Raw genomic sequence first — 25,158 nt, forward strand, 5'->3', positions numbered from 1 at the left:
GTCGATATTGTAAACTGATAAATTAACATTTACAAGCTTGAGATAATTTATGAAAAAATACCGTATTAACATACGCATTATTAAAAGATCATTTTTGTCACCCCTATCATATTATTTATGTCTCATAAGATACATTATGCTTTAGCATTTCTTTTTGACCGTTTAATGATAATTAACTTAATAACTTCCCAAAACTGGTTGAGTACCCATGCGCTGAAATGACGCATTGCTCATATTTGGAGCTGACCGGCGCGCGAGAGGAATTTCCCACAATGCATCTGTCATTACCTAAGAAGTACACAGACGGGTCGCTGTTTGACAAATGCGCTGCTCCCCACTCTCCAGTCTGCTGCTGTGCCTGGCTTTAGCACTGTGTCTTCTGTCTGGTACGTTAAACTCCGACTTACACGCTTACAATCTTTATTACGCACTTTTGAGGGACTTTACAGTAAACGCAAACTGCGGCTGACAGGACCAGCTGGAAAGAACTGCGCGTGCAACACGTAAAGCAAGACAGTTATACTTTACTTTCTTTTCGATATTGACGCAGTTGTATTATATTACGATCTCCGTTTGGTTTTTTATTACTTCTATGTATATACAATCTTTATTTATTAAATAGCCACCAAATGGTGTTCAGTGGTCATCTGTGAGAGGTATATCAGTTACCACAGGTGACGACGTGCTTGACTGCAAGCGTCCCTTCGCAGTTTGACCGTTACATGACATCAAAGTATCGCGAGTGCGGTTCGAATCTGTGCTTTTGAATCGCTCTCGCGGTATGTTGATGTCACCGCTGCATGATGTCGTTCACGCCTATTGTTACGTAACGTTGCGTTTATGGAGACCGCTGATCATTTGAGGTCATTAATATTTTATGTCATGTTAATTTAATGACGCTTTGGCTTACTGAACACATACTAAAATGAATTTTAACTGGCCCAGTGTCTGTACGCAGTAAACAGACACTTTGGGTTTAATTGTATAGATTAAATGACAAAAAAAGTAGGAATCATCACAGATAATCGATTTAATGGTTATTATGGGAGTTGTATTGGTTTTAATGGAAACTGTAGTCATCTTTGTGTTATCTTGTGAATGGGAGCCAATAGCTCACAATTAAATCCGATTTGGATAGGACCCAAAACACACTACAGGGAGCTACACTGCGACCAAAATGGTCGCATATGCGACCTTTTGAACTGCCGTTGCGACCCTAATTTTTAATGGGTCGCAAATGTGCTACCTAATGTTTTAGATCAGCGGTTCCCAAACTTTTTTTCCTGCGCACCCCCTTCTATGTCCCGACCGGGTTGGCGCACCCCCAAACCCCACTTCAAAAAAAAATTAAGACTCGCCATAAAGACACATGTTTAATCATGTGCAAATAACCAGGGGCCGGTTGCACCAGCCGGACATAAAGAAGTTGGGTGTAAGTCCTACGTCGGGCTTAGCTACGTCTGACATTGTGAAAAATATTTACATCTGTTGCACCATCTGAAACTAAGACTAGACGCAGCTACGCTCAGCGTAGATGATGCGCGCCCCCGTGTATGCGTTTAATATTTAGACGCCATTCGAGTTTACTATGGTAAGAAATGTACACTTACTGCCGCCAGCTAATAGATGACATATGAGAGCTTTCCTAATGTTTACCAGTGCGCTCTCCCTCAAGATGCGTGTGTCACGTGCAGACCCATCAAACACATTCACAAAAGCCTTTACAGTTCGCACAAAAGGTGTATAATAGTTTGCAGATTCATTATAACAGCTCAAGTTTCAAACAAAATTAAATGAAAGCTTTTAATAAGTTATCTACAGTGTCTTTGTAAGTATTTATGTATTTTATTATAAAAAGTTTCCCTGATTTCAGCCAGTTAAGCATATTTATAATATGGAATGAATGAAACGAGTTGACGCGCATATAGCGGCTGCAGTGCATAACAGAAGAGCAGTGCGTAGAAAAAGACAGCAGCTGTCTTCTACGTTTCTATCAAAAACTAAAAGTATAGTTTTTTTATTTAAAATAAAAGCGATTACAAAGGAAATGTTTACTGTTCGTGTTTTTTATTCATTTATTGTATGGAAAAATCCCACTTAAAGAACCAGACCGCCATTAGATTTTTCCACTCGCGCACCCCCCGGTGGCAGCTCGCGTACCCCTGGGGGTGCGCGTACCACACTTTGGGAATCCCTGTTTTAGACAATATGCTATGATTTACTATGAGCATTTATTAAAACATAAATGTGGATTTTAAGAATACGTTTTATAACGTGCTCTGAGCCATCAACACGTTGGCTTCATTTTGCGTGAAAGCACGTCGTGTCTCTCCCCATCAGTGTGCGTTTGCGTGCTCAGCTGTTTCTCAATGAATTGGGTGCGACGCGACGCAAGCGCAGTGTCTTCCATGTTTCTGAACTTGAGCAGAGGTCTTTCTTCACTGAGGACGCGGGACCCGTATGGTTCCGGGTTTATATTTTAAATGGTCTGTCGGGTCCGGTTAGGTCCTAGTTTAATTACTTTGGGTCCCAGGTCTGATTAATATTGAGTTTATAACCCGAGTCGATCGGAAAACGGCCATGAGCGCTACCGCGCTAAAGCTCGAGTGCAGTTTAGCGTGCCTTCGGTTTCTATGGCGATGGTTCTTGTTACGACCACGCGCTGCATTTTCTTTCTCACATGTTTTTAATAATCTTATTATTAATAAACCATATATTTTCTAAAACCATATCCATATTAAGTTTGCACAGATTGTAGCAAAAAAGCAGTGCTAATGTCAAGCCCATTGCACTAAACGAGCAAAGCAATGTAAAGTTTGTCACCGGGACAGCAAGTAGATTTGAAAATAAAATAAGTGGAATAATATTATTGAAATAATAAGTGGATTAAGCTTTTTAAATCGGCAAGAGAGAAATAGAAAGATAGAGCAGAAGCAGTAAAAGTGCCTATTTAATAGAAATTATAACCATTATAACATCAGTCATAACATCAGTCACATTTATAATCTATAGACCTGCACTGTCTATTAATATACTATACATAGTATTGTATTATATTGAGTTTGATAAAAGGGGTCTAATTGCTTCATATATCAGTGCAAAAACAGTAAGTGTTTTCGTGGTGCTTTGACAAACAGTGTCAGCTTTGTTAATGGCAAAGAAAGTTTGGAGTGTTTAGATTAATGAAATATAATGTGAAATTAATATTAATTTTTAATAAATCAAAGTATTGTGTTGTGTCACACATTATTAGTTCTTCGTCACATGTATAGTAGACCATTATTTGTCAGTGGGTAATGATTGCCCTTTTTACCGGTTACCACCACCAAGTAAATTTCAGATCTGTGGGAAACACTGACTGCAACGTATAAGAAAACAAGGCGGCATGTGGTTTAAAAGATGGCAAGTAAAATAAAAAGCATATCTGTATGCAATACAGTTTCATTATTGTTCATTATTAACTAGAGCGCCTTAATATAACTTGAAAAAAATATGTGCGACCAAATCATATTTTGCGCCAGTAACTGAAAAAGTTGGTAGCGCAAGTGCCACCAGTGGAAAAGGTTAGTGTAGTTCCCTGCACTATATACATACATTTTGTAATGGTTTTAATGGTAAACAGTTAATTTAAATATATATATTTATATTTATTTTTTAAGCAGGGATGTTGCTGTCTCTGTGTGACTGACGGTTAGGTTATTTACTACTGACACTGAATGTTCTGGTCTTTTTGTACACTGGTTGAGAGTATGTCCATTCACCCTGCTAAATACGGTTCAACAAAACAGCTTGCACAGATCTTTTGTCAAAATATTTACATATTTGAGATGTTTGTTTAATCACTTAGTCATTGTTTTTTAATGACCCTAAAATGGGTACAGATCTGCTTGTCCTCATTCGTCTCTTATGACCATATATAGTTGTGAAAATTGTGAGAAATTTAATGCATCTATGCTCATATGGCTTTCTTTAAATAAAGAAAATTACATTCATTATACCCTTTAAAGTGTATTGCAATGCATCCATACGGATTAAATGAAGAGCTCAGATGCAAAGCCCTCAGAGTGCGTCTGACATGTTTTCCAGTAACTTACTGTGGATTTGAATTTGTGTTTTTTGCTGGCAACAGTTTGTTCAAAGAAAAGATTAGCATGAAAGATTGACAGGTCTTTATCTTTATAGAATAAAACTAAAGTAGCAGCCTCATGCAGGGCATTCTGGGAACTAAAATCTGATGGAAAAATAGAAAAAGTTTGAGGATATGTGGTTCCCAGAGAGCTTTGCATGATGATGTTATTTTGTTCTGTAAAGATAAAGACTTGTTGACGTTTAATGTTCATTTAACTTTGAGCAGCTTGTTGCCGGTGAATAGCATGGATGAAAATCTACAGTAAGTTGCTGTAAAAGCTGCATAACTACAGCAATTTTTTACAGTTTGGCGTTTAGCAGCTTTGCATCTGTGCTCCTTAAAATACAGTTTTCTGATACTCGAGATATATTTAATATATTTCTAATAGAAATAGATTCGCTTTCTCAAGGCAAATTATTTATTAAAATAAATGTCTTTGCAAAGCCAATGTGTTTAAAGTCTTTTTTTAAAAGATGTTTCAGGAATGTTAAAGATGTAAACTTCACACTCTGGACAATCTTTATAGTGTCATACTCTAGTAATTGAATGAAGTAGTCTACTGTTGAAGTCTGTGCTGGCTATTTTTAAAATATGGCCTTGCTTATGTCTATATCTGTGCATGTGTTGTAATCACTCGTGTCAGTCAGTCTACAGATTCAATGCAGTTTAAATGTTTAGCTTACATTCATTGGATTTACAGGATTGTGGCTGTTATTTAGAAGATTATTTGCACTTATCTGTGGTGTACAATAAAACAGTATAATAAACTATAATTTGTTATGAAGCTACACTGAAAAAAAAAAACTTCATACAATTCTGCACAAACTTTTTTAAGTACAATTTACTGCTTTAATTTCAAGTAAAACTACATAAAATCTACTTGATAATGAACAGCTGTTAAATAATTAAGTAAATGTCACTTAATTATTTTTATTTTAAAGTTAGATTTATTTTAATTGTTTATGTAAAGTCTACTTTTTGAAGCTTTGCTGTAATAAAAACATTAAATAAATCTATGGTAGATTGTATTTACTGTTTGATATTTTCTTTAACATATTTGTATGGACTTAGTTACTCTTTGTATTATAAATGGTATTAAAATACAAAATTCAAGTCAGTCATTGAATAAACTTTATTCTCTGTGCATTTTTGACATGAATTGTCAGTACTGTGGATAGAAATACAATAAAAGTGCTGAACAGGGTTCATGTAAGTAAACACTGATTACCTCAATGGTGACTTCACAAAATGATAATTTACAATGAAACAACATCAATAATATAAGAGCTTAAACCTCTATGACATTTTATTAACAAATTTATAAGTATTTAACGTATATCCTTTCTTATTCTGTGAAAAAGCTTCAATTATCAAAATATTCAGGCATAAAGGATTATGGGTATTCCTTACAACATGCACTGATAATTTTAAGTTAATTTCACTTAAATGGATTGTATATGCTTAACAGTTAAATTAACTCAAATGTTTTAAGCAGACTTGAACGCGTTAAAGTTTTTGCTTAAAATCTACTTATGTGCAGTGACTATAAAACAGTTAAATAATACAGAAAATATATAATAAGAATTATATAAATATATTATATAAATATTCCCACACATACAGTTCATTTTGTATACATTAATTAATTGTGTATTTATTTATAATTTTACTTCAGGAAAATCTAGTTCTCAATAAATGTTAATATTACTACATAAATAGATGAGGTGATATATTTCTAATATATTTTACTAAACCCAAAAGTTTATTTTTTTCAGTGTATAAGTTGTTATTGTTTTTAATGTACCCTAATCCTTGTGTGTTTAGCCATTTATGATGTGTGAAAGAAGTCATTGAAAAGGGACGATTATTCAAAATTTTATGCAGATAAAAAAGTAAAAAGTTGGATTAATTTAAAAATTACCTTAATTGGTAACACCTAAAAACTTTGTTTTGTTTAAATCTAAAATAAAACAAAAGTGAGATTTAAAGTTGAATAAACGTAGTTATTTTGTTTAGATGTTACGAATTGAAGATTTTTGTTATTTGTTTTTTTACATTGTGTTGCTTAAATCTCAATCTTTATTTAGGCCAATATAAAAATAAACATGTTTAATCCCATTTTACTTCATTAAAAATTATAATTAGCCATCTAAGTCTCTTCTCATGCTTCTCTTTATTTGATAAAATCTAATTTCTTGCTTCACCACACACCTGCATGACCACTAGATGGACCTCATTCCTTATAAACCAAAGCTTTAACCTCTTACTCAATTGCACTCTGAGGCTTTGCCTGCATCTCATGTAGTTCAGGTGTAAACTTGTCTTGCACAATATTTCACACCTTAACAGTAATAAATGCATCTTATTCTTAATCGTCTATTATTTTAAAATGAAAGTTTATTTGAAGGCTTGGAGAAGGTAGATCATTATGACTCTTAAATGCATGACTGCTTGGTAAGTTTCCTGCTCTTGAACCCACTGTGTACTCACATTTACATAGGCCAGGATGGCTGTCCGTCTTCTCCGATCCATGGCCCCGCTCGCATCCATCGCCCTGCTCCATTGCAGGCGTTCCCCTAGATCAGCAGAGCGTCTCCTAACTTTGACTCCGCCCACTGCGATAGGTACTGTAAATAATCAGCTTTTTGGGCTGTAATGCTAAAATGGGTTATATGCAGTTTAAGTTTATAAATTATTGTTCTGTGCCTCACTCAGTGGGATTAAACAAGTGTGAAATATATTATACGAGTGTGAAAGAGTTTAGTTTTCTGATGTGCTACAGCCGTTTAAACAGCTGATGAGCTTAGAGTTTAAAATCATTTCTTATTATATTCCTAAAATAGGAAAAATACAGGTCCGTGCTACAATATCGCAATGCATCGCACAACAACCCATATATCGCAAAACATAAAGTATCATGTGATTTTTGCAGGTTTCATGGGATTTACTCTTTTATATAAATTTTAATAAATGTGTTTTGTTGTCTAATTGTACAGAATGCAATGTTATCTGTCTCTGCATTAGATGTACACTTGACTGTCATATGTATCGTTACAGTTGTTGTTAACCTTTCTTTCTCTTTACATAGCAATGGTAATCAGTCTTTCCTTGCATGAAAAGCGTCAGCCGTCCTGTGATTGGCCGCTCTAAGTGTCTATCTTTGTGACTGACATCTGTGTTGACCAATGTTGTGTTTTCTCTCTTTCCTCCCCCTTCTCGCCTATGTTTGTCCTATTTTTTAGCTTGAGAAGTAGGAGGGTGTTTTAGCGGGCGATCCTTGTCTCGTCCCTATCTCTTGTCCCAGCAGCATCAGCTCCAGCCATGTCCGGGTTCAATCTTCTGCATCTGGTCAGCCAGGGCCAACCTGTAAAACTGAAGGCTTGCGGGCTTCCCTCAGGTCACCTGGATGCTGTGTGTGTGTGCAGTGTGCATTGCTTTCTCAAGTGTCTATATGCTTTCCTCTGTGTGAGCCTTCGGCAAGAGGCGTGCGTTTGATTTGACGATCATTCCAATTGTAGAGAAACCAACTTCGCAATTGAACTAAAGGCAGCCTGACTCTCAGTTGTATCAGGGCTGAATGTCCTTTATTTGCATTGAATGGCCTAATATATATATTTTTGCATATATTTGCAGCCGATGTGCATGTTTGTTCATTTGCTCATTTGGTATCTGGCTGATCTTCAACAGGTGAACAGACAATACATCCTGGGTTATTTTTAACTCAGCGCTGGCTCATAACAGGACGAGCCCAGAAAATGTTTGTATATGAACCAACAATGGGTTAAAGGGCCAATATTATGCCAATTTTTACAAGATGTGTTATAAGTCTCAGGTGTGCCTAGAATGTTTCTGTGAAGTTTTAGCTCAAAATATCACAAAGGTCATTTGTTATTATAGTATGCCCAAAATGCCCCTATTTGGGCAGAAGCAAAGCTACTGCTTTTGGTTAAAATAGATCTGGTTGCTGTGATTACAGTCTGGGAAAATTGTATTCTTAGTAACATTTGTGCTAAAACATGCTAACAAACACATTTAAAAAAAAGCTTTTGGGTAAACTAGTCAGTCAGTGGCTGTGAGTGTGGCTTTGTCAGTGTGACATCATATTAACACGAGAATCAAAAAGCATGTCTAATGAGCCTGCTCTGGCTTAATGGAGATTAAAAATAGGAGGAATGGGTGGCCTTTTTTTATTGTAGGGTTGTTGAGTTTACACACTGCCAGCACGCATTTAAAATCCAAAGTGGATTTTGCATAATATGGGTCTTTTTAACACAACCCAGCAATTTGGGTTGAAACAACCCAGCGTAGGTTTATTTACAACGCAAAGGTTCGTCCCTATCTGACCCAGTGCTGGGTTGAAAATAACCCAGAATTATTAAAGTGTAGACTCCAGCAGGCTGCCTGATATAATTGATGCTCTGGTTGGTTTTTCTGCATTTGACAACCCCTTAAAACTACACCTGTGCTTTATGCTTCTTCTCCTTATAGATCTTTAGTTGCTCATGGATTAACACCTAACTCACTGTTTGCCTTCTTTTAAGCCTGCATGCCCAGTCAAGCTTCAACATTAAATGTTAACTTTTGCTACTAATGATTGGTATTCAAAAACATTTTTCATTGTAGGAATCAAGATGGCGCAAAAATTACCAAAACAGAAACACACTCTGAATAATTCCTTTTTTATCCCAGCATTGGGTAAAAAGGGGAAGTTAACCCAGAAAATGTTTATATTTGAACCAAAAATTGGTGAAAACACAACATTGCGGTTTGAAACAAAAGATTTACAACACAAGGGGCTGGGTTCATCACTTTTTGACCTAACAGCACGCTTTGTTATATTTTGTATATTGGTGCACAAAAAATGATTTTAAAAGATTGATATTTTGAAATTCACAAATTTGTGTTTAAACCGTAACAAGATTGCCATATCCTAAAGGAAAAAAAAAAACTTTTTGAAAAATCCTGGGCTAATTTCAACTCAGCGTTGGGTCAAAAAGGGACAAACCCAGCCGTTGGGTTAAATTTACCCAAAAAATTTTTATTTGACCCAACTGTGGATTAAAACAGGCCAGTATTTTGGGTTAAAACGACCCAGCATGGATTAAATTACAAGACACAGATTAGGTTCATTCCTTTTTGGTCCAATAAAATAACTCTGCATGTTTTTAAGGATAATAGTCCTTGAAAGGCAGCGGATGAAATATGGTTTATGTTTAAATGCTATGTCCTACCCACTGTATGCTAAGCACATATTTAATCTATATTTTCAGTGTAATATTATATAAAGTGTAACACTTGATGTTAAGGGTTTAGACCACTCCTAATTGTTTTTGGGGCAGTTTCCCGGGAAGGGTTTAGATTAATCCAGGAGGCCTTAAAGGAATGTTCCATTTTCTTAAAAGAAAAATCCAGATAATTTACTCACCACCATGTCATCCAGGATGTTGGTGTCTTTCTTCGTTCGGTCGAGAGGAGGTTGTGTTTTTTGAGGAAAACATTGCAGGATTTTTCTCATTTTAATGGACTTTAATAGACACCAACAATTAACACTTAACTCAACACTTGACAGTTTTTTTCAACGGAGTTTCAAAGGACTATAAACGATTCCAAACGAGGCACAAGGGTCTTATCTAGCGAAACGATTGTCATTTTTGAAAAGAAAAATAAAAAATATGCTCTTTTAAACCACAACTTTTCGTCTAGGTCCGGTCCAGCGCAACCTAACGTAAATGCGTAGTGAAGAAGGGAGGTCACGTGTTACATATATAAAACGCACATTTGCGGACCATTTTAAACAATAAACTGCCACAAAGACATTAATTAGTATCCGTTGACATACAACAACGTCGGAACGGTCCTCTTTCAACACATTTGTAAACACTGGGGCTGAGTTTCACGTTCGTCTTCTGTGACCTCTTGACGTCATGACGTATTGCGTGGGGTCACATCACGCATCACGACCGAATCTAGATGAGAAGTTGTGGTTTAAAAGTGGATATTTTTTATTTTTCTTTTCAAGTATGACGGTCGTTTTTCTGGATGGGACCCTTTTGCCTCGTTTGGGATCGTTTATAGTCCTTTGAAACTGTTAAGTGTTGAGTTAAGTATTAAATGTTGGGCTCCATTAAAGTCCATTAAAACTAGAAAAACTCTGCAATGTTTTCCTCAAAAAACACAATTTCCTCTGGACTGAACAAAGAAAGACATCAACATTTTGGATGAAATATTCCTTTAAGACACCTTACCACTGTACACGACAAACGTTGTTTATTCCCTGTAGAGAGTACCAAAGGGGCTGTGTGACGACCATCTGCAGATGCATAATTTTGGATTCGTTTTTTTAGTGTTGGATCCTTTAAAAAAAATGTAACTTGTGCGACTACACCGCATGCGATACACCGACCGGAAGTGATGTATTCCAATCAAAAACTGTGTGAGGTGAACATTTTTTTTATTCTTTTTTGTTTAACTTTATCAGTAACACTTGAAGCCTCTTAAAAAATTTTTTACTGATAAGTAATAATAAATTATTAATTTAATATTTTAAAAAAATTATCTTCTCAATATGTTCTCTCCAAAAATATTGGCAGTCTCTCATATATGCATAGTTTATTGTTTCATTCATTTATTTATTCCACTATAGGGAATATTTGTAGATTGAAGGCTCTTGTGCTGGAATATGCTTTTGTCTCATGTTGGCACGAATTTACAATTAAACTAAAATTACTTCCACTAGGGGGCGAACTGCGACTGTCGTGTCTGAATGTTATGTACAGTGGTAAGGCGCTGTTAGTTATATTAGGACATTTAAGTAGTTTTTACAAGCATACCTTACAAAAAACATTATTGGTGTGCATCTTGAGGAGACAAAACAATGGCACAGATATATTTTAAGATATATCAAGTATATATTCAAGTAAGACAGCTCAATCAAGCATTTTATGGGAAACTGCCCCGTAATTATATAAATACAGTGTTGACTTGCGATCACTTTTAAAACATTTTTTGCTATGAGTTGCACACAAGTGAGAGAAAAATATCCAGAGGAAAAATAGATGTTTCATATGTGCAAATCTTGTTTCTAATTAGGAAATAACTTTCACTTGAGGTTATAGCGGATGGATGTGGGAGAAACGTGCTGATTTGTAGAGTGACCTCTCGGTGCACCAAATCTAAATCATTTGCAGGGGGTGACACGGACCAAATTCCTGAATTTCTTTAAATGCCTCCTTAGAGGCTTTTTTAGACAAACCGAGAAATAAAACATTTTTCTACCCCCCTTTTCATTCTCTCACAGTATAAATAGGGTTCAGAGCCCTCCATACAAAAAAATAGGAATTCTCTCCCTGTCTCACTAATAGGATCCAGAAGACCCCTCTCCCAGAGATGAGAAGGGATATGGGAAATCCTGCAGGGAGTGGAGGGGCCCGTCCTCGTTTTTTTCCCTCCCCTCTTCCCGTGTTTGTCAGAAGTAACTTTGTACTCACTAGAAAGAGCAGAGACCATCAATGGAACCCATTCACCAGCGGGACCTTTAAAGACCCCATTATTTCCTTTATTCACATGGTTTCAATCTTGTCGAGAGGAATTCTCCACATAGTCCTAAATGAAGGGAGACCCGCTCTCACCAGAACACTAGCTGTAAAACCAGCAGAACAATAAGGAGGTAGTACTACAGACCCCCCGTAAACACGGCAACGGGCGAAAAAATAGTTATTAGCCGAAATACGCGGAGAAAGTATTCGGTAATTGGAAATTGCGGAAGAATTGCATGTAATTCAAAACCGCTGTGCGTCCCAGTGAATGAATAGGGTACAAATGGACATATGGCCCCTTTTAAAACCATGCTTGTCTTCTCAAGGCCGTAGCATTGCTAAAGTGGAGATTTCTGACTGTAATCTGCTTTCACTAAACATTTAGGCGCCTTATTTTTCCCAGGAATGTGTCTCGAATGTAATGACGTTTATTGGGATGGATATATCACAGTGGGATTAATAGTTTGGAACCGCTTGGTACAAATACTTAAAAGCTGTCGGTTTCAGCAATATTACGTTTTAGGATTGACCTCTAGAGGTCAGCATTGTTGTAAAACTAGGACCTTGCATACTAACTCTTACCGTACAGACATCCAACGTGAGCACTCCTAACAACTCCGTGTATATTTTGCAGGGATAAACTAATTTACCACAGTGCAATACTTTGGCTGTAGCACATCAGTGACAAGGAAATGTTCGATGTGTGTGTGTGTGTGTGTGTGTGTCACTGAAATTGTGACTTTTTCCAGGCAAGAGTCAGAGCATTTAAAATGGACAGATCCTTGTCATTAGCCAAATTGCAACAAAAATAACCAAAAGCGCTACCTCCTGCTTGGAAAGAGACACACAGAAGCATTGATTTTTATAAATACTAGAGGGTTTAAAGTACCTTTAAGACTTGTTGGTAATTAGGGCCTCTTATGTTTGCCTTACCTTACGTTCTACCCGTAGGAACGTGTCGTAGCAAGAAGACATGGCCCAAAACCTTCTCCGAGGAAGAGTTGAGGAAACGCTTGACTCCAATGCAGTACCATGTTACTCAGGAAAAAGGCACAGAAAGGTGACTTCCCCACCCTAACTAAACAACCTGACAAAACTGGTCACTCCTGAAAAATGTATGTTTCTTATCTTATTTTTGCATATGCTCCAAAGCAAGATTTTATAAAAAAGTTATAGTATTAAAATTGTGGCTATATGATTTATTTCACCCTTGCAGGAATTGGATGTACGTGTAAATGATTTTTTGCAAATAGTCTAAATTTGTCCTTTTCAAGGGCCACAGCTATTGAAGAGGACATTTTACAAGACTTTTCTAAGATGTAATAAATCTTTGGTGTCCCCAGATTACGTAAGCTCTAGCTCAAAAAATCATATATATAATGTATTATAGTATGTTAAAATTGACGCTTTGTCGCTTTTGGGTATCCTTTTAAATGCAAATCTCTGCACTAACGTTACATTCACACGGGGTGTAAGCGTTAACGCTTCCCATTCACTTTCAATGGGTGACATCATGCGTTTCCCAAATGAATTGTGGATCCGTCGGCGTCGCGTCACTACCGTTTGCATGCGGCAGAAGTTGAACATTTCTCAACTTTTTAAGCGGCAATGCGTGCATCAGCCAATCAGATTGCCAAATCTCTGCACTAAAGGTACATTCACATGGGGCGTAAGCGGTAACGCTTCCCATTCACTTTCAATAGGTGACATCATGTGTGCCGAACTGAATTGTGGATCCGTCGGCGTCACTGCCATTTGCTTGCGGCAGAAGTTGAACATTTCTCATCGTTTCAAGCGGCAACACGTGCGTTAGCCAATAAGATCGCCAAATCTCTGCACTAAAGGTACAATCACACGGGCCGTAAGCATTAACACTTCCCTTTCACTTTCAATGGGTGACATCATGCGTTGCCAAACTGAATTGTGGATCCGTCGGCGTCACTCCCGTTTGGTCGTGGCAGAAGTTTAACATTTCTCATCGTTTCAAGCGCCAACACGTGCATTAGCCAATCAGATCGCCAAATCTCTGCACTAACAGTACATTCACACGGGGCGTAAGCGTTAACACTTCCTATTCACTTTCAATGGGTGACATCATGCGTTGCCAAACTGAATTGTGGATCCGTCGGCGTCACTGCCGTTTGGTCGTGGCAGAAGTTTAACATTTCTCATCGTTTCAAGCGTCAACACGTGCATTAGCCAATCAGATCGCCAAATCTCTGCACTAAAGGTACATTCACACGGGGCGTAAGCGTTAACGCTTCCAATTAACTTTCAATAGGTGACATCATGCGTTGCCGAACTGAATTGTGGATCCGTCGGCGTCGCGTCACTACTGTTTGCTTGCGGCAGAAGTTGAACATTTCTCAACTTTTCAAGCTTCAACGCGTGCATCAGCCAATCAGATCGCCAAATCTCTGCACTAAAGGTACATTCACACGGGGTGTAAGGGTAAACGCTTCCCATTCAATTTCAATGGGTGACATCATGTTTATCAGCCAATTACGTTTATGAAAGACCAGAGCATGTTTAGCGGCCACTGTGTTTGGCTGTTTGCTACGCTTCAGACAAGCCTTCCGTCAAGCGTTAACGCTTTCGCTCCGTGTGAATGTACCGTAAATGGCAATGCTGTGGTTGGATAGTGCAGATTATGGGGCGTATTATCCCCTTCTGACATCACAAGGGGAACCAAATTTAAATGAAAATTTTTCCACATGCTTGCAGAAAAATGGTTTGCCAAAACTAAGTTACTGGGTTGATCTTGATCACATTTTCTAGGTTGATACAAGCACTGGGGACCCAATTATAGCACTTCAACATAAAAAAGTAAAACGTATCACGTTGTCCTGAATGACCGAAGGCATTGAGATAGATGTTGTGCAGAAGGATGTAAAGTAGAAGGGAAAACACTGAAGCTTCCTCTCTCCCCCTCCATTGCTCGGTGGTAAAAAACACGTGGGGAAAGTATTTATCGGTCCATTGGCAGGAGGAATGTGAAAAATGCCCCTAGCCTAGGAGAGGAGAGCCAGGGCCCAGAAAGGTGCATTCTGGGAATTTTGTTCAAGTTTCTCTGTTTTGAGACATACGGACATTTCATCCTCTGTTCACAATATAGTCCATTGGATGTTTTAAGCATACTGCTTATCCACTTTAGCATGTACCCTAACGTAGTATCTCCAGTGTATATTCTGAATTATTAAATATTTATTTTTTATTTTTCTATTAAGTGCTTTCACAGGAAAATATACAGATAACAAAGAGGAGGGAACCTACCATTGTGCCGTCTGCGGTGCCCCTCTCTTCACGTAAGTGTTGAGAAGACCTCATTTTTAACATTGCCGTTATGTTACGAGGTGGCTTATTCGTACGACCACATTTGTAAATTTTTGTACGATTTGCTTTTGACCCTGTGACGTTGGGGTTAGGGGTGGGGTTTCATTATTGTTTTTATGATAATCATATGTTGTTGTATGATTCACTTTGTACAAAGTCACACGAATTAGCCAACTCATAAAATACGTATTCTTGTGAGAGCAGCCGCATGTACAGCAGCTTAAAGGAAAACACCACCGTTTTTCAAAATTTTACTGTGTTCTTACCTCAAATTAGACAAATTAATACATACCTATCTTTTATTAAAGCATGTACTTAATCTTTGTACAGCGCGTCGTGAATGTGTTAGCATTTAGCCTAGCCCCAGTAGTGATGATGTTACTGCGCGAGGTCGAAGTGCTACAAACTAAGTGCACTTCCGCCATACAATATAGTTTTCATTTTTTATTCGCTTAAAAAATCACCACGTTTTATTTGTTACACCATATTTACTCGTGTTACTATTCATGTTACAGACTTTATTTAAGGAAAACATGGAAGTGTTTGGTGGCTTCTAAATTCATCCCTGTTTGGATCCTAATGAATGAATGGGGCTAAGCTAAATGCTAACACATTCACGAAAGATTAAGTGCAACCTTTGCAATTATTACATATCACTAGAGGTCACCCGGTAATACTATTCCTGTGCAAATAGGGCTTTTAGTATATGCTAATACTTTATCACTTTGCATATCATTGCAGGTCTGATAAGAAGTTTGACTCAGGATCAGGTATGTTTCCACACTATCCTGTAACACAACATTTTTCGTTTTGTTAACAAAAGGACACATTCGTACCTAAAGAGTGCAAATTGGTACCTCACAGATACAAATCTGTACCTAAATGGTGTATATATAAGGACCCTTTTAAGGCTACCGTCCCAGCTTTTGTACCTTTCTTTCTGAGAGTGTAGTGTGCTGAATATTTACAGTAAGAATCGAGTAAAAGAGAAAAGCTAATTTCACTCTCATTCTCCTTAAAGGGAGAGTTTGACCTCATCAACCAGCTTTATGGTTGATTGCAAGGACGAATGTGAATCCAGTAAATTGCCTAATTGCTCATTAATTTTTGATTTACAGCACCTACATCAAACAACATCCTGATTTAAGAAGCTAACAATTTTAATGATCGCTATCTTTTCCTGTAAGATTAATGATACTGGCTGTAAACATTCAACTGCTGTCATTTGGAATTTTGGGGAATTCTGTGGTTCTTAGTTTGTGCACATCAAACTTTGGCTGGTGAGCAGTAATCTGTCTTCTTATTAGAAAATAACTTCCTGGCAATTAGGGAATAACGGATAAATTGGTGTGTTTCTGGGGAAAGTGGATATTTATTATTTTGTTTAGTAAGATGTGAAAAATTGATAAGGGTTGATTTTGAAAGCTCTGTGTAAAGTTATTTCAAATAATTGTTTGTATAAATGTTATAAATGTATTGCTGAAACACGTTACAAAGACTGTGAACTACGTAGTACTGAATTGTGAAGTTACACCGTTAAACAGTTTTTCGACACTTTTGTGTTCAGGATTATTAACACAATCACAAGCATCCATTCAGGGGTGCGCTTCCCGAACAACGACGTAACTCGCTAACCATACCTCCATAGTATGATGCAAACTATCTTGTCACGACTGTTTCCCTAAAACATAGTAACTTTGTCGCACATTAATCGTTTGGATCATATTGGTTCAACAACAACGTAGTTGATGATGTCACATGGGAGGTGGAGTACTAATTAATCTGTTTAAATCGATCTAATGTCAGATTATTGCTGTAAAATAACGTACACTGAATCGATTTTATTACAGTGATTTTTGTTTTTTGGAGTTTTAGTTCAAGATATTTAATTCATGCACAAGTTCCCTCTTAAGTCACTTCTCCCAGGGATTCCCCAGGGTCTTAAAGCTCATAAGACTGTGCACATGCCCAGTTTTCAAATACAGCGCTTTAATTCTGTTTACTACCGAGCCCCTAAGGTGACATTAGAGTAAAAAAAATCTAAAGTTTAGTTTTGCGTGCTCACGCAAACAATAGATTCACGTGCGCACGCGAAAGATTCACGTGCGCACGCGATAGATTCATTTTTTCAATTTCATTTTTGCTCCATATCCCCGTAGGGGCTCCGTAGTTTACAAACTTAAAGACATAAAATAACATTTTTATATATTTAAAATTATGGAAATAGAATGCACTACATATTTTGTTCAAAAGCATGATCAACGTAAGTCTACATATTATAATAACAAGAAACAATGTTTCTAATCGCAGGTGAAGAGCTGTAGTTCAAACCACACAAGTTTGCGATGCAGCTTGCGAGGTTTCGGGAAACACCAAATTGTTGAACTTTGTCAGTAACGACAAAACTTACGACCATAGTTGGCTAACGATGCTTTTGGGAAACGCACCCCAGATTGTAATGGTATTTGAAAGTTAAAAGAGACGGCAGCTTTCCCACGGGTGGGCGTGGTTACCTTACAGACAGCGGACACGCCCCCAGCATTTTCCAAGAATTTGATAGCTTATTTTATTTATTAAGCTTTTTTATTCATTCAAATTTGGCTGGGTGGTTAATATCACATTTGTCTGTTGTGTCACAAACTGAAACACATTTAATATCGAACTTCACACAGACTTTAATAGCTATGTTAGGTGTCTTAATGTGGCTGTTATTTCAAGGTACATTACTGGTTAACATGATTCAAATGCGAGCTTTACGGCTCGTTGTAACAAACAGCCGTGTGACAAATCCCACGAATCTGCTCATGAATTAATGTTTGGAAGTGCTGACCATCTTGTTCAAAATGAAGCCCAAATGGCTTTTGTTGTTGCAGTGACATACTCTTTACTCTTATGAGATTAAGATGTGCATGAAACCTTTTTTAAAAGCTTAAAAAGACTCATCAGCTCAAACTAAACGAATGTTGAGTCGGTGCTAAATGTATACAATCCCAGTATAATATATTGCAGCTATGGTATGCTGATTCGTTACAGACTCGAATCCCATATTTCAGCAGCCTTATACGTGCTATTTTTAAACAAGGTTTATGTGTATGGATGAATTCTCCACAGAAAACAGGCAGAAATGAGAACCATATGGGGTCGGTGTTGAAAATCACATTTCTCTCTTCGCTGGCGAGATGGAAGTCGAACGTCCCGCGTCGTATAGACTCAATTTCCTGTTCTGTTAAAGTGCCGCAACACCGCTTCATTCACTGAGCGCTTTGGCCGGTTGATAAAGCTCCTTAAAAGCAGATCTGCTGTGATTCGCTGGGATCCTCCCGGTCTGAGTCACAGGATTCCTATATTCCTCCTAGAGCTTCCTGCATCTGATTGGAATTTTGTGGCTTTGTAGTTGTAGCCAAGCATCTCCTTTCTAACAGGAAGAGTTGGTGGGGGTGAAACTGGAAGGTGGACAGGCAGTGTTCAAATGACTTCTGTTTTACAGTACAACTTTTTCAAGTCTGACCTGATGATGTTTGGTTATCATAATGGATTATGCTACCGGTTGCAGAATCTCCCACAGGGGTCCTTGAACAATTCTCCCCGCAAGACGCTGTCAAAAAATGCCGTCACTGTTTCACACCTAAACATTGCATATTGGAACCTTATAGATCAATATTGGTACCAAATGCATACATATATGTACCTAACTGGACCTTTTTAAAGGGTACTGCCCCAGTGACCACTTGGGAACATTTTTGACCATGTTTCTGTAGGAAAAGTATGCCTCGATCTTGACTGAATCATTCATGTGTGGCAAATTTACTGCCTCACATGGTGCTGGTGATAGTGGTTGAGGACTTGAAAAGCTGAAACATGCACCTCAGTATAGGGTTTTAAAAATTAGAGATGCATCGATATATATGCCCAAAAATTAGTATTGGTCAATAAAAGCAATTTTATAAAATGGCTCGTTCTGGTTCTTCATTCTGATTGGTTGAAACGCGTTCTAAGCCGTGATAAAATACCCCGGTAAACCCACAGTTCAGACCGCATTACATAAGTATCACTGCGCCACTGTTGCAACGTACTGATTAATGAAAATAAACACCACAGTCTTTAATCATATTTTTAATTTTTCTACAATTGCACAATTAATGGTGATATCATGAAAAATGTCAATAAATATTGTTGAGTCATCTCGTTAATAAAGAGAAAACGTTCCCTGAGGAGTTTCTACCTCAAATTCATATTTCCGCTATTATCCACTAGGTGGCGATCTTACCCAACTTAAACACTGACGCATTCACTCAACATTAAAACACTGTTTAGTACTGTTCATGGCTCTGAATCTGATCGCTTACAAAAGTTTTTCACAAAAATGGAATTATCTCCACTTTTAGATGAAAATTTGAGAGGTGATAAGAGAACAAATGAAGGTAGGATGAAACAGGTTTTTTTTAAAGCGGAGCGTCTGTTCTTTCATTTGATATTTTATGTTTATTTGAGGAAGATCATTTTTCTGTAAGGCATTAAACTAAAACTGGGTGGCAACTTACAAAAAACGCTGAAGGGGAAAGAGTTCAGCATGCTTCCAAGCATATTTGATCATCACTTCAACAGTTGCACGATATAAATGCTAATGTATAAATTAGATGAATGTTGATTTATGAAAATACACACTACAGTCTTTAATTATATTTTCATTGTGTCTTTGTTGCGTCTGTGTTGCTTGGGAACTGCCCTCTTTTGCAGCCACACTTGATTCTGAGGAACTACTTTGTTTGCCGAAGAGTAATATTTGTACTAATATATAATTACAACTTATTTGTGTTTTATTTTATTAAATCCTGCTATGCATATGAACAAACCGTTTTATAAAGGCGGTAGGCCTTGCGAAGCGGTGGTGTTGCAGTGCGTTTTATAACACCTAGGGGGGTTTTAGGCACTCCGCGACAACGCCCTTGGCTGTTGTAGAATGCACTGTAACACCACTGCTTCTTGGGGCTTATTGCTTTATTTCACACTGTCGGCTATCAGCCTTAGTAGTTTATTTTTGTATCAAGGTAAGTACATTACCTTCGTTTATATGTTATATCTAACGTGTATCATCTGTTACACTGAACTAATAGTACTTCGTAAAATTAATGTATACAATGTTAGCTACAGGTCCTTAACTCATTCCCCGCCAGCATTTTTTGTGATTTTCACAAAAGTTTCACAAAATTTCTTCCAGGAAATTTTCTTCTAAAGGTATAGAAACATACAAATATATCAAATGAAAGAACAGACTCTCTACTTTCAAACAAACAATCAAAATGGGGAAAAAAGTTTTTTTCTCTGCTTATAAACTCTTAAATATGGGTATTTTTCTTTAAAAATATTTTTTTAGCAAAAAGCTGAAATAATTGCATTTTTGTGAGGAATTTTGTTAGAGATCAGATTCAGAACAATTATCAAAACATACACAAAGTTTAAAATTAGTAAATAACATTTTGGCTTCAGTTTTGTTTTAATTATCCATCTAGTGGATAATCGTGGTATTGCAGATTAACATAAAATCAATCAGGAACACGTTTTTTATGCAAATGTTTTCTTTTAGTTGACAAGATAACTCGGTTTAGATGCGTAACTGTGACGTGTGAATCCGATGAAACGGTCTGTAAAAAATGTAAGAAACATCACTAGTTTAATGTTCAGTATAATAATTAGAATATGTAATCTTCATAATTTAGTTTATGCAAGTTAATATAACCACCAAGCTATCGGCAACAGTATTGGCAGATATCACTCTTAATACCCGAAAATTTAATATCGGTGCATCTTTAATCAAAAAAAAAGGAATTTTTGAAAGCATGTTACCTCTGTGCCAACCAAACAGAATTTCGATTTGTTTATTGGGCAGCCTGACTAAACTCATCTTCAACATTGGCATAATCACCTGGACAAACATGTGAATTTGTGAGCAATGAAAGACGGCCAAAGAGTTTTAAAGTAGTTAAACTGTCATATTTACTGTTCGAGGCTGTCAATATTGGAAACTCCTAATTTTTTGGTGGTTCAGAAATGGCACACGTCAACGTTAATGTTTTGAATAATAGTGGGATGTGGCATGTATCCTACAGTCCCAGTGGTATTTGACCTGCAAAAGGAGGCTGCACTTGAAGGTCCTTAGTATTTTTTCAATTCGCTGTGATTTTTTTTGGTGAAAGATCTAAACATATATGTGGGCAACGCTGTGTAGCAATAAGTTCCCAAGGTTCCTCTTCTCCAGACGTTCCACCATCCCAGAGAGCCATAAGCAGGGACCACCCATGAGCCAACATAGCCATTCTTTCCATTCCCACCCCTGTTACTGGGTAGAAAGTTTCCAGATGAAAGAAACACGGTTTCGGGACAGTCGATAACACTGTCCGTTTTTGGTAAGGTTTATTTCATTTCCTGATCTCATGAGACGCTGGCTAGCCATACTGTAGGGCATATGGAAGATCACTTTGTGTCTGGATCAGCATGAAACAAAGTCCTGTTAAATATTAATGCGATCCATACAATACTCAAGGCGTTTTCATTTGTATCCTATAAATACAAAATCCTAAAACATTTTTCCTTTGCCTTTGAAGAGTCACTTAATGAATTCTTTGCTGGTTTTCCAGGATGGCCTTCCTTTTTCGATTTGATCAATAAGGAGTCTGTAACGCAAACTGATGATTTTTCATATGGCATGCATAGAGTGGAGACAACCTGCAGTCAGGTACAAAACAAAGACTGGGTGATGATTATCTGGTTTCATGCAAGCGTTTTTTTACAGTGTATTTTTTTCGTGCAGTGTGGAGCTCACCTTGGCCACCTCTTTGATGATGGACCCCGGCCTACAAGGAAGCGTTACTGCATAAACTCCGCCTCCCTCAGTTTCCAATCAAAAAACAGTGCTTCTGGAGAGGCGCGACCAATCGGAGAAGCAGGCCAATCACCGTCTTCTAGTAAGAACGATGAACTTTAACAGGACTTGAAATAGACCAAGTTGCATATGTCACGCATAGACTACTCCAGAAATATCAATTCCATATATTTCATTTTCGGGTGAATATATTTTGCAACATTTGTCTGAATGACTGGTCCTTTAGAAATGCAGTATGCAATGCCAGATTCAGGATCTGGTTATAATGGCCTTATGTTTGCTTCTCAACTTCATGACATAAGTAATAGCGTTCTGAAAAGCTGACTTTGATCTGAAAAAAAGTTTGGTGGCTTTCATAATCTTCAGACTATACAGTGTAATATTTTTGAGATCAAAGATACAGTGGGGTCCTTTGGCAAATTTCAGTTTAGAATGGAATATGCAATATGCATTTTTTGTATTTAAAGGCGGGGTGCATGATTTTTGAAAAACACTTTGGAAAAGTTAGTCGGACAGAGTACCAAGACACAGTTGTAGCCAATCAGCAGTAAGGGGTGTGTTTGTTTGGGTGATTTCAAATGTCAACATCGGCTTTCAGAGATCATGCACCCCGCCTTTAAGTTTACATTTTCCATGCTATATGCGCAATGTTTGGTGTAAAATGAAAATTCAATCATTTAATTTAACATTTAACAGTCTTGTTTCAAATGCGTTTTTTAATGCTTTTTAATTTGCAAAATTGAATTGGAAATGTATTTCCTGAACAGATTAGATGTGTTTTAACCTGGTCAAGGAAAAACTGTAGCAAAATTATTATTTAAATGTAATTTTCCTAAATACATTTAGGGGTAAAACACATGGAATTGCATTTTCATTCACATAGCGCGCAATGGATGTAAAAAACACCAAATGTATATAAAAAAGTTTAATTTTCATTTTGCACCAAACTACCGAGCCCCTGAGGGGACACTGGAGTAAAAAAATCTAAAGTTTAGTTTCATGTGCTCACGTGAAACTTTCGTGTGCTCACGTGAAACCTTCATGGGCAGAATTTTTTTTGAAGTTTAGTTTCACGTGCGCACGCGATAGTTTCGCGTGCGCATGCGAAACTTAACTTTAGTTAATGTTTCTCCATGTCCCTTTAGGGGCTCCGTACCAAACATTGCACGCATAGCATGTGAAATGTAAATTTAAATACAGAAATGCATTGGGTCCAAGCACCCTGAGACAACATTGAAAATCTGTTATTTTATGTAGGCCTTAACTCTTTCCCCGCCATTGACAAGTTATTTCTTCAATTAAGAGAAAACATTTGCATAAAAAAGTGAGCTCCTGATGAGTTTTTATGGTTATCTGTAATACTGTGATTATCCACTAGATGGTGAACTTACCCAGTTTATAAAAATCTGAAGCAAAAAATTATTTATTAATTTTACACTCAGTGTATGTTTTGATTATCGTTCGGAATCTGATCTCTAACAAAAACTTTCACAAAAATGTATTTATTTCAGCTTTTTGAAAAAAAATATTTTTAGAGAAAAATACATATTTAAGAGTTTATAAGCAGAGAAAAAATATAGATAGGATGAAACGTTTGTTTGTTCGTTTGAAAGCAGAAGGTCTGTTCTTTAATTTGATATATTTGTATGTTTATATATTTTTAGAAGAAGTCCTGGAAGGCATTTTTGTGAAAATCACACAAAATGCTGGCGGGCAACTTAAAAAAAATGCTGGCGGGGAATGAGTTAATATGAAGTTATGGCATGAAATGAACAATATTTAGGATTGCTCATCTGATGTCACTAATTAACTACTACATTTACATTTAGGCATTTAGCAGATGTTTATATCCAGCCTGATCGCATGATAATTCATATATATTAATTTTACGAGTTGGCTAATTCGTATACAAAGTCAATTGTATGTGCAAAAACGTATTATTATCTTGAAAAAATAAACTATAACAAAACCACACCCCTAACCCCAAGGTCACAGGGGTCAAGGCATATATACAAAAATGTACGAATGTGGTCGTTCAAATTTGCCACCTCGTAAAATACGTAAGAATTGCCATGAGATCGCGTTATATCCAAAGCGACAGATAACAGTGAGGAGAAACAATCAAGACATTTAGTCTTAGATGAATTAAATAAAGTCAAATTTTGGAAACTTTCCATGGAAATTATACAGGAATATATGGAAATTTTGGCACACAGATAAAGATGAGTCAGATGTTTAGGAAGCTAATGTTTGTATGTGATACAGTTTGTATAAATTGACTAATAATTTCCTTTAATTCCAACTTGGAATTTTTCCAAAATTGCTGAGCTTTGCAAATTGCAAGCAAATTTGTAATACTGTGAAGTTACACAAAATCACATTTCCATCCTTTTAAATTTTTGGTAGCATTCACAAAACTTCCTTGGAAAACATGGATTATTAAGATTTGGACACTTTAATATTTCACACCAGTGCAAAATATTTAAAAAATAATAATGACTTATCACTTAAATTTTTGATCTAAAAGAATTTTGGAAAATCATATTCGTGGTCAAAGACATTTGGACTCCACTGTATATTGAAAGCCCAATGATTAGAAACAAATCCTATACGTGTACTCGGAGAGCCGAGCTGTTTCTGAAGTGACATGCGATACAGGGAGGTCATGAAGTTTGAGGAAAATGCTATGCAAGTGCTCCTGTAAGCAAAAGTGGAGAACAAAGCATTCTTTGAAATAAAATGGAACAGATGATAAATGTTTAGTCTGAACACAAATGTAGCCTGACTTTTAAAGGTGCTTTTTTGGTCTCCTTGCTTGCAGTGCCTATTTTTTTTCTTGGATGTGAGTTCACTTTGATTGATATTGAATATGATATTTTGATTCATATTGAACAGTGTGAATAAAGAGTTATTAACAATGTGTTGATGTGAGTTTTGTCCACACATGTTAGGAACACACATATTTATTTACTTTTTTACCAATAATGCAGGCAAAATTTATTTTATTATATTATTATATATATAAATATTCTTTAATTTATTATAACATGTTAAAATTTTGTAGGTGTGAGCAAAAATGTGACATTTATTGGTGTGTCCTTTAAAATGCAAATGAGCTGATCTATGCACTAAATGGCAGTGCCGTGGTTGAATAGTGCAGATTAAGGGGTGGGATTATCCCCTTCTGACATCACAGGGGGAACCAAATTGCAATTACCTATTTTTTTCACATCCTTGCATAGAATGGTTTACCAAAACTAAGTTACTGGGTTGATATTTCA

At 36.8% G+C, this 25,158-nt stretch overlaps 1 protein-coding gene across 4 annotated transcripts; it reads left to right on the forward strand.

Annotated features, from left to right (window-relative positions):
- The first annotated feature begins 230 nt into the window (after nt 1–230).
- msrb3 (methionine sulfoxide reductase B3) lies at nt 231–24,797 on the forward strand. Of its 4 annotated transcripts, none has more exons than XM_055190205.2 (7): nt 231–386; nt 6,630–6,753; nt 12,616–12,724; nt 14,892–14,969; nt 15,739–15,767; nt 21,633–21,730; nt 21,806–24,797. In XM_055190205.2, exons 2-7 carry the CDS (start codon nt 6,636–6,638, stop codon nt 21,977–21,979), a joined length of 606 nt encoding a protein of 201 aa, XP_055046180.1. In that variant the 5' UTR covers nt 231–386; nt 6,630–6,635; the 3' UTR covers nt 21,980–24,797. The 4 variants fall into 4 exon arrangements, with proteins under 4 accessions (XP_055046180.1, XP_055046183.1, XP_055046181.1 ...); XM_055190206.2 differs by lacking the exon at nt 6,630–6,753 and adding an exon at nt 7,372–7,526 and having other exon boundaries at nt 247–386; XM_055190207.2 differs by lacking the exon at nt 231–386 and adding an exon at nt 7,372–7,526.
- Nucleotides 24,798–25,158: the final 361 nt, after the last annotated feature.

The sequence above is a fragment of the Misgurnus anguillicaudatus genome, chromosome 1 (genome assembly GCF_027580225.2).
Source record: "Misgurnus anguillicaudatus chromosome 1, ASM2758022v2, whole genome shotgun sequence".
Classification (NCBI taxonomy): Eukaryota; Metazoa; Chordata; class Actinopteri; order Cypriniformes; family Cobitidae; genus Misgurnus; species Misgurnus anguillicaudatus.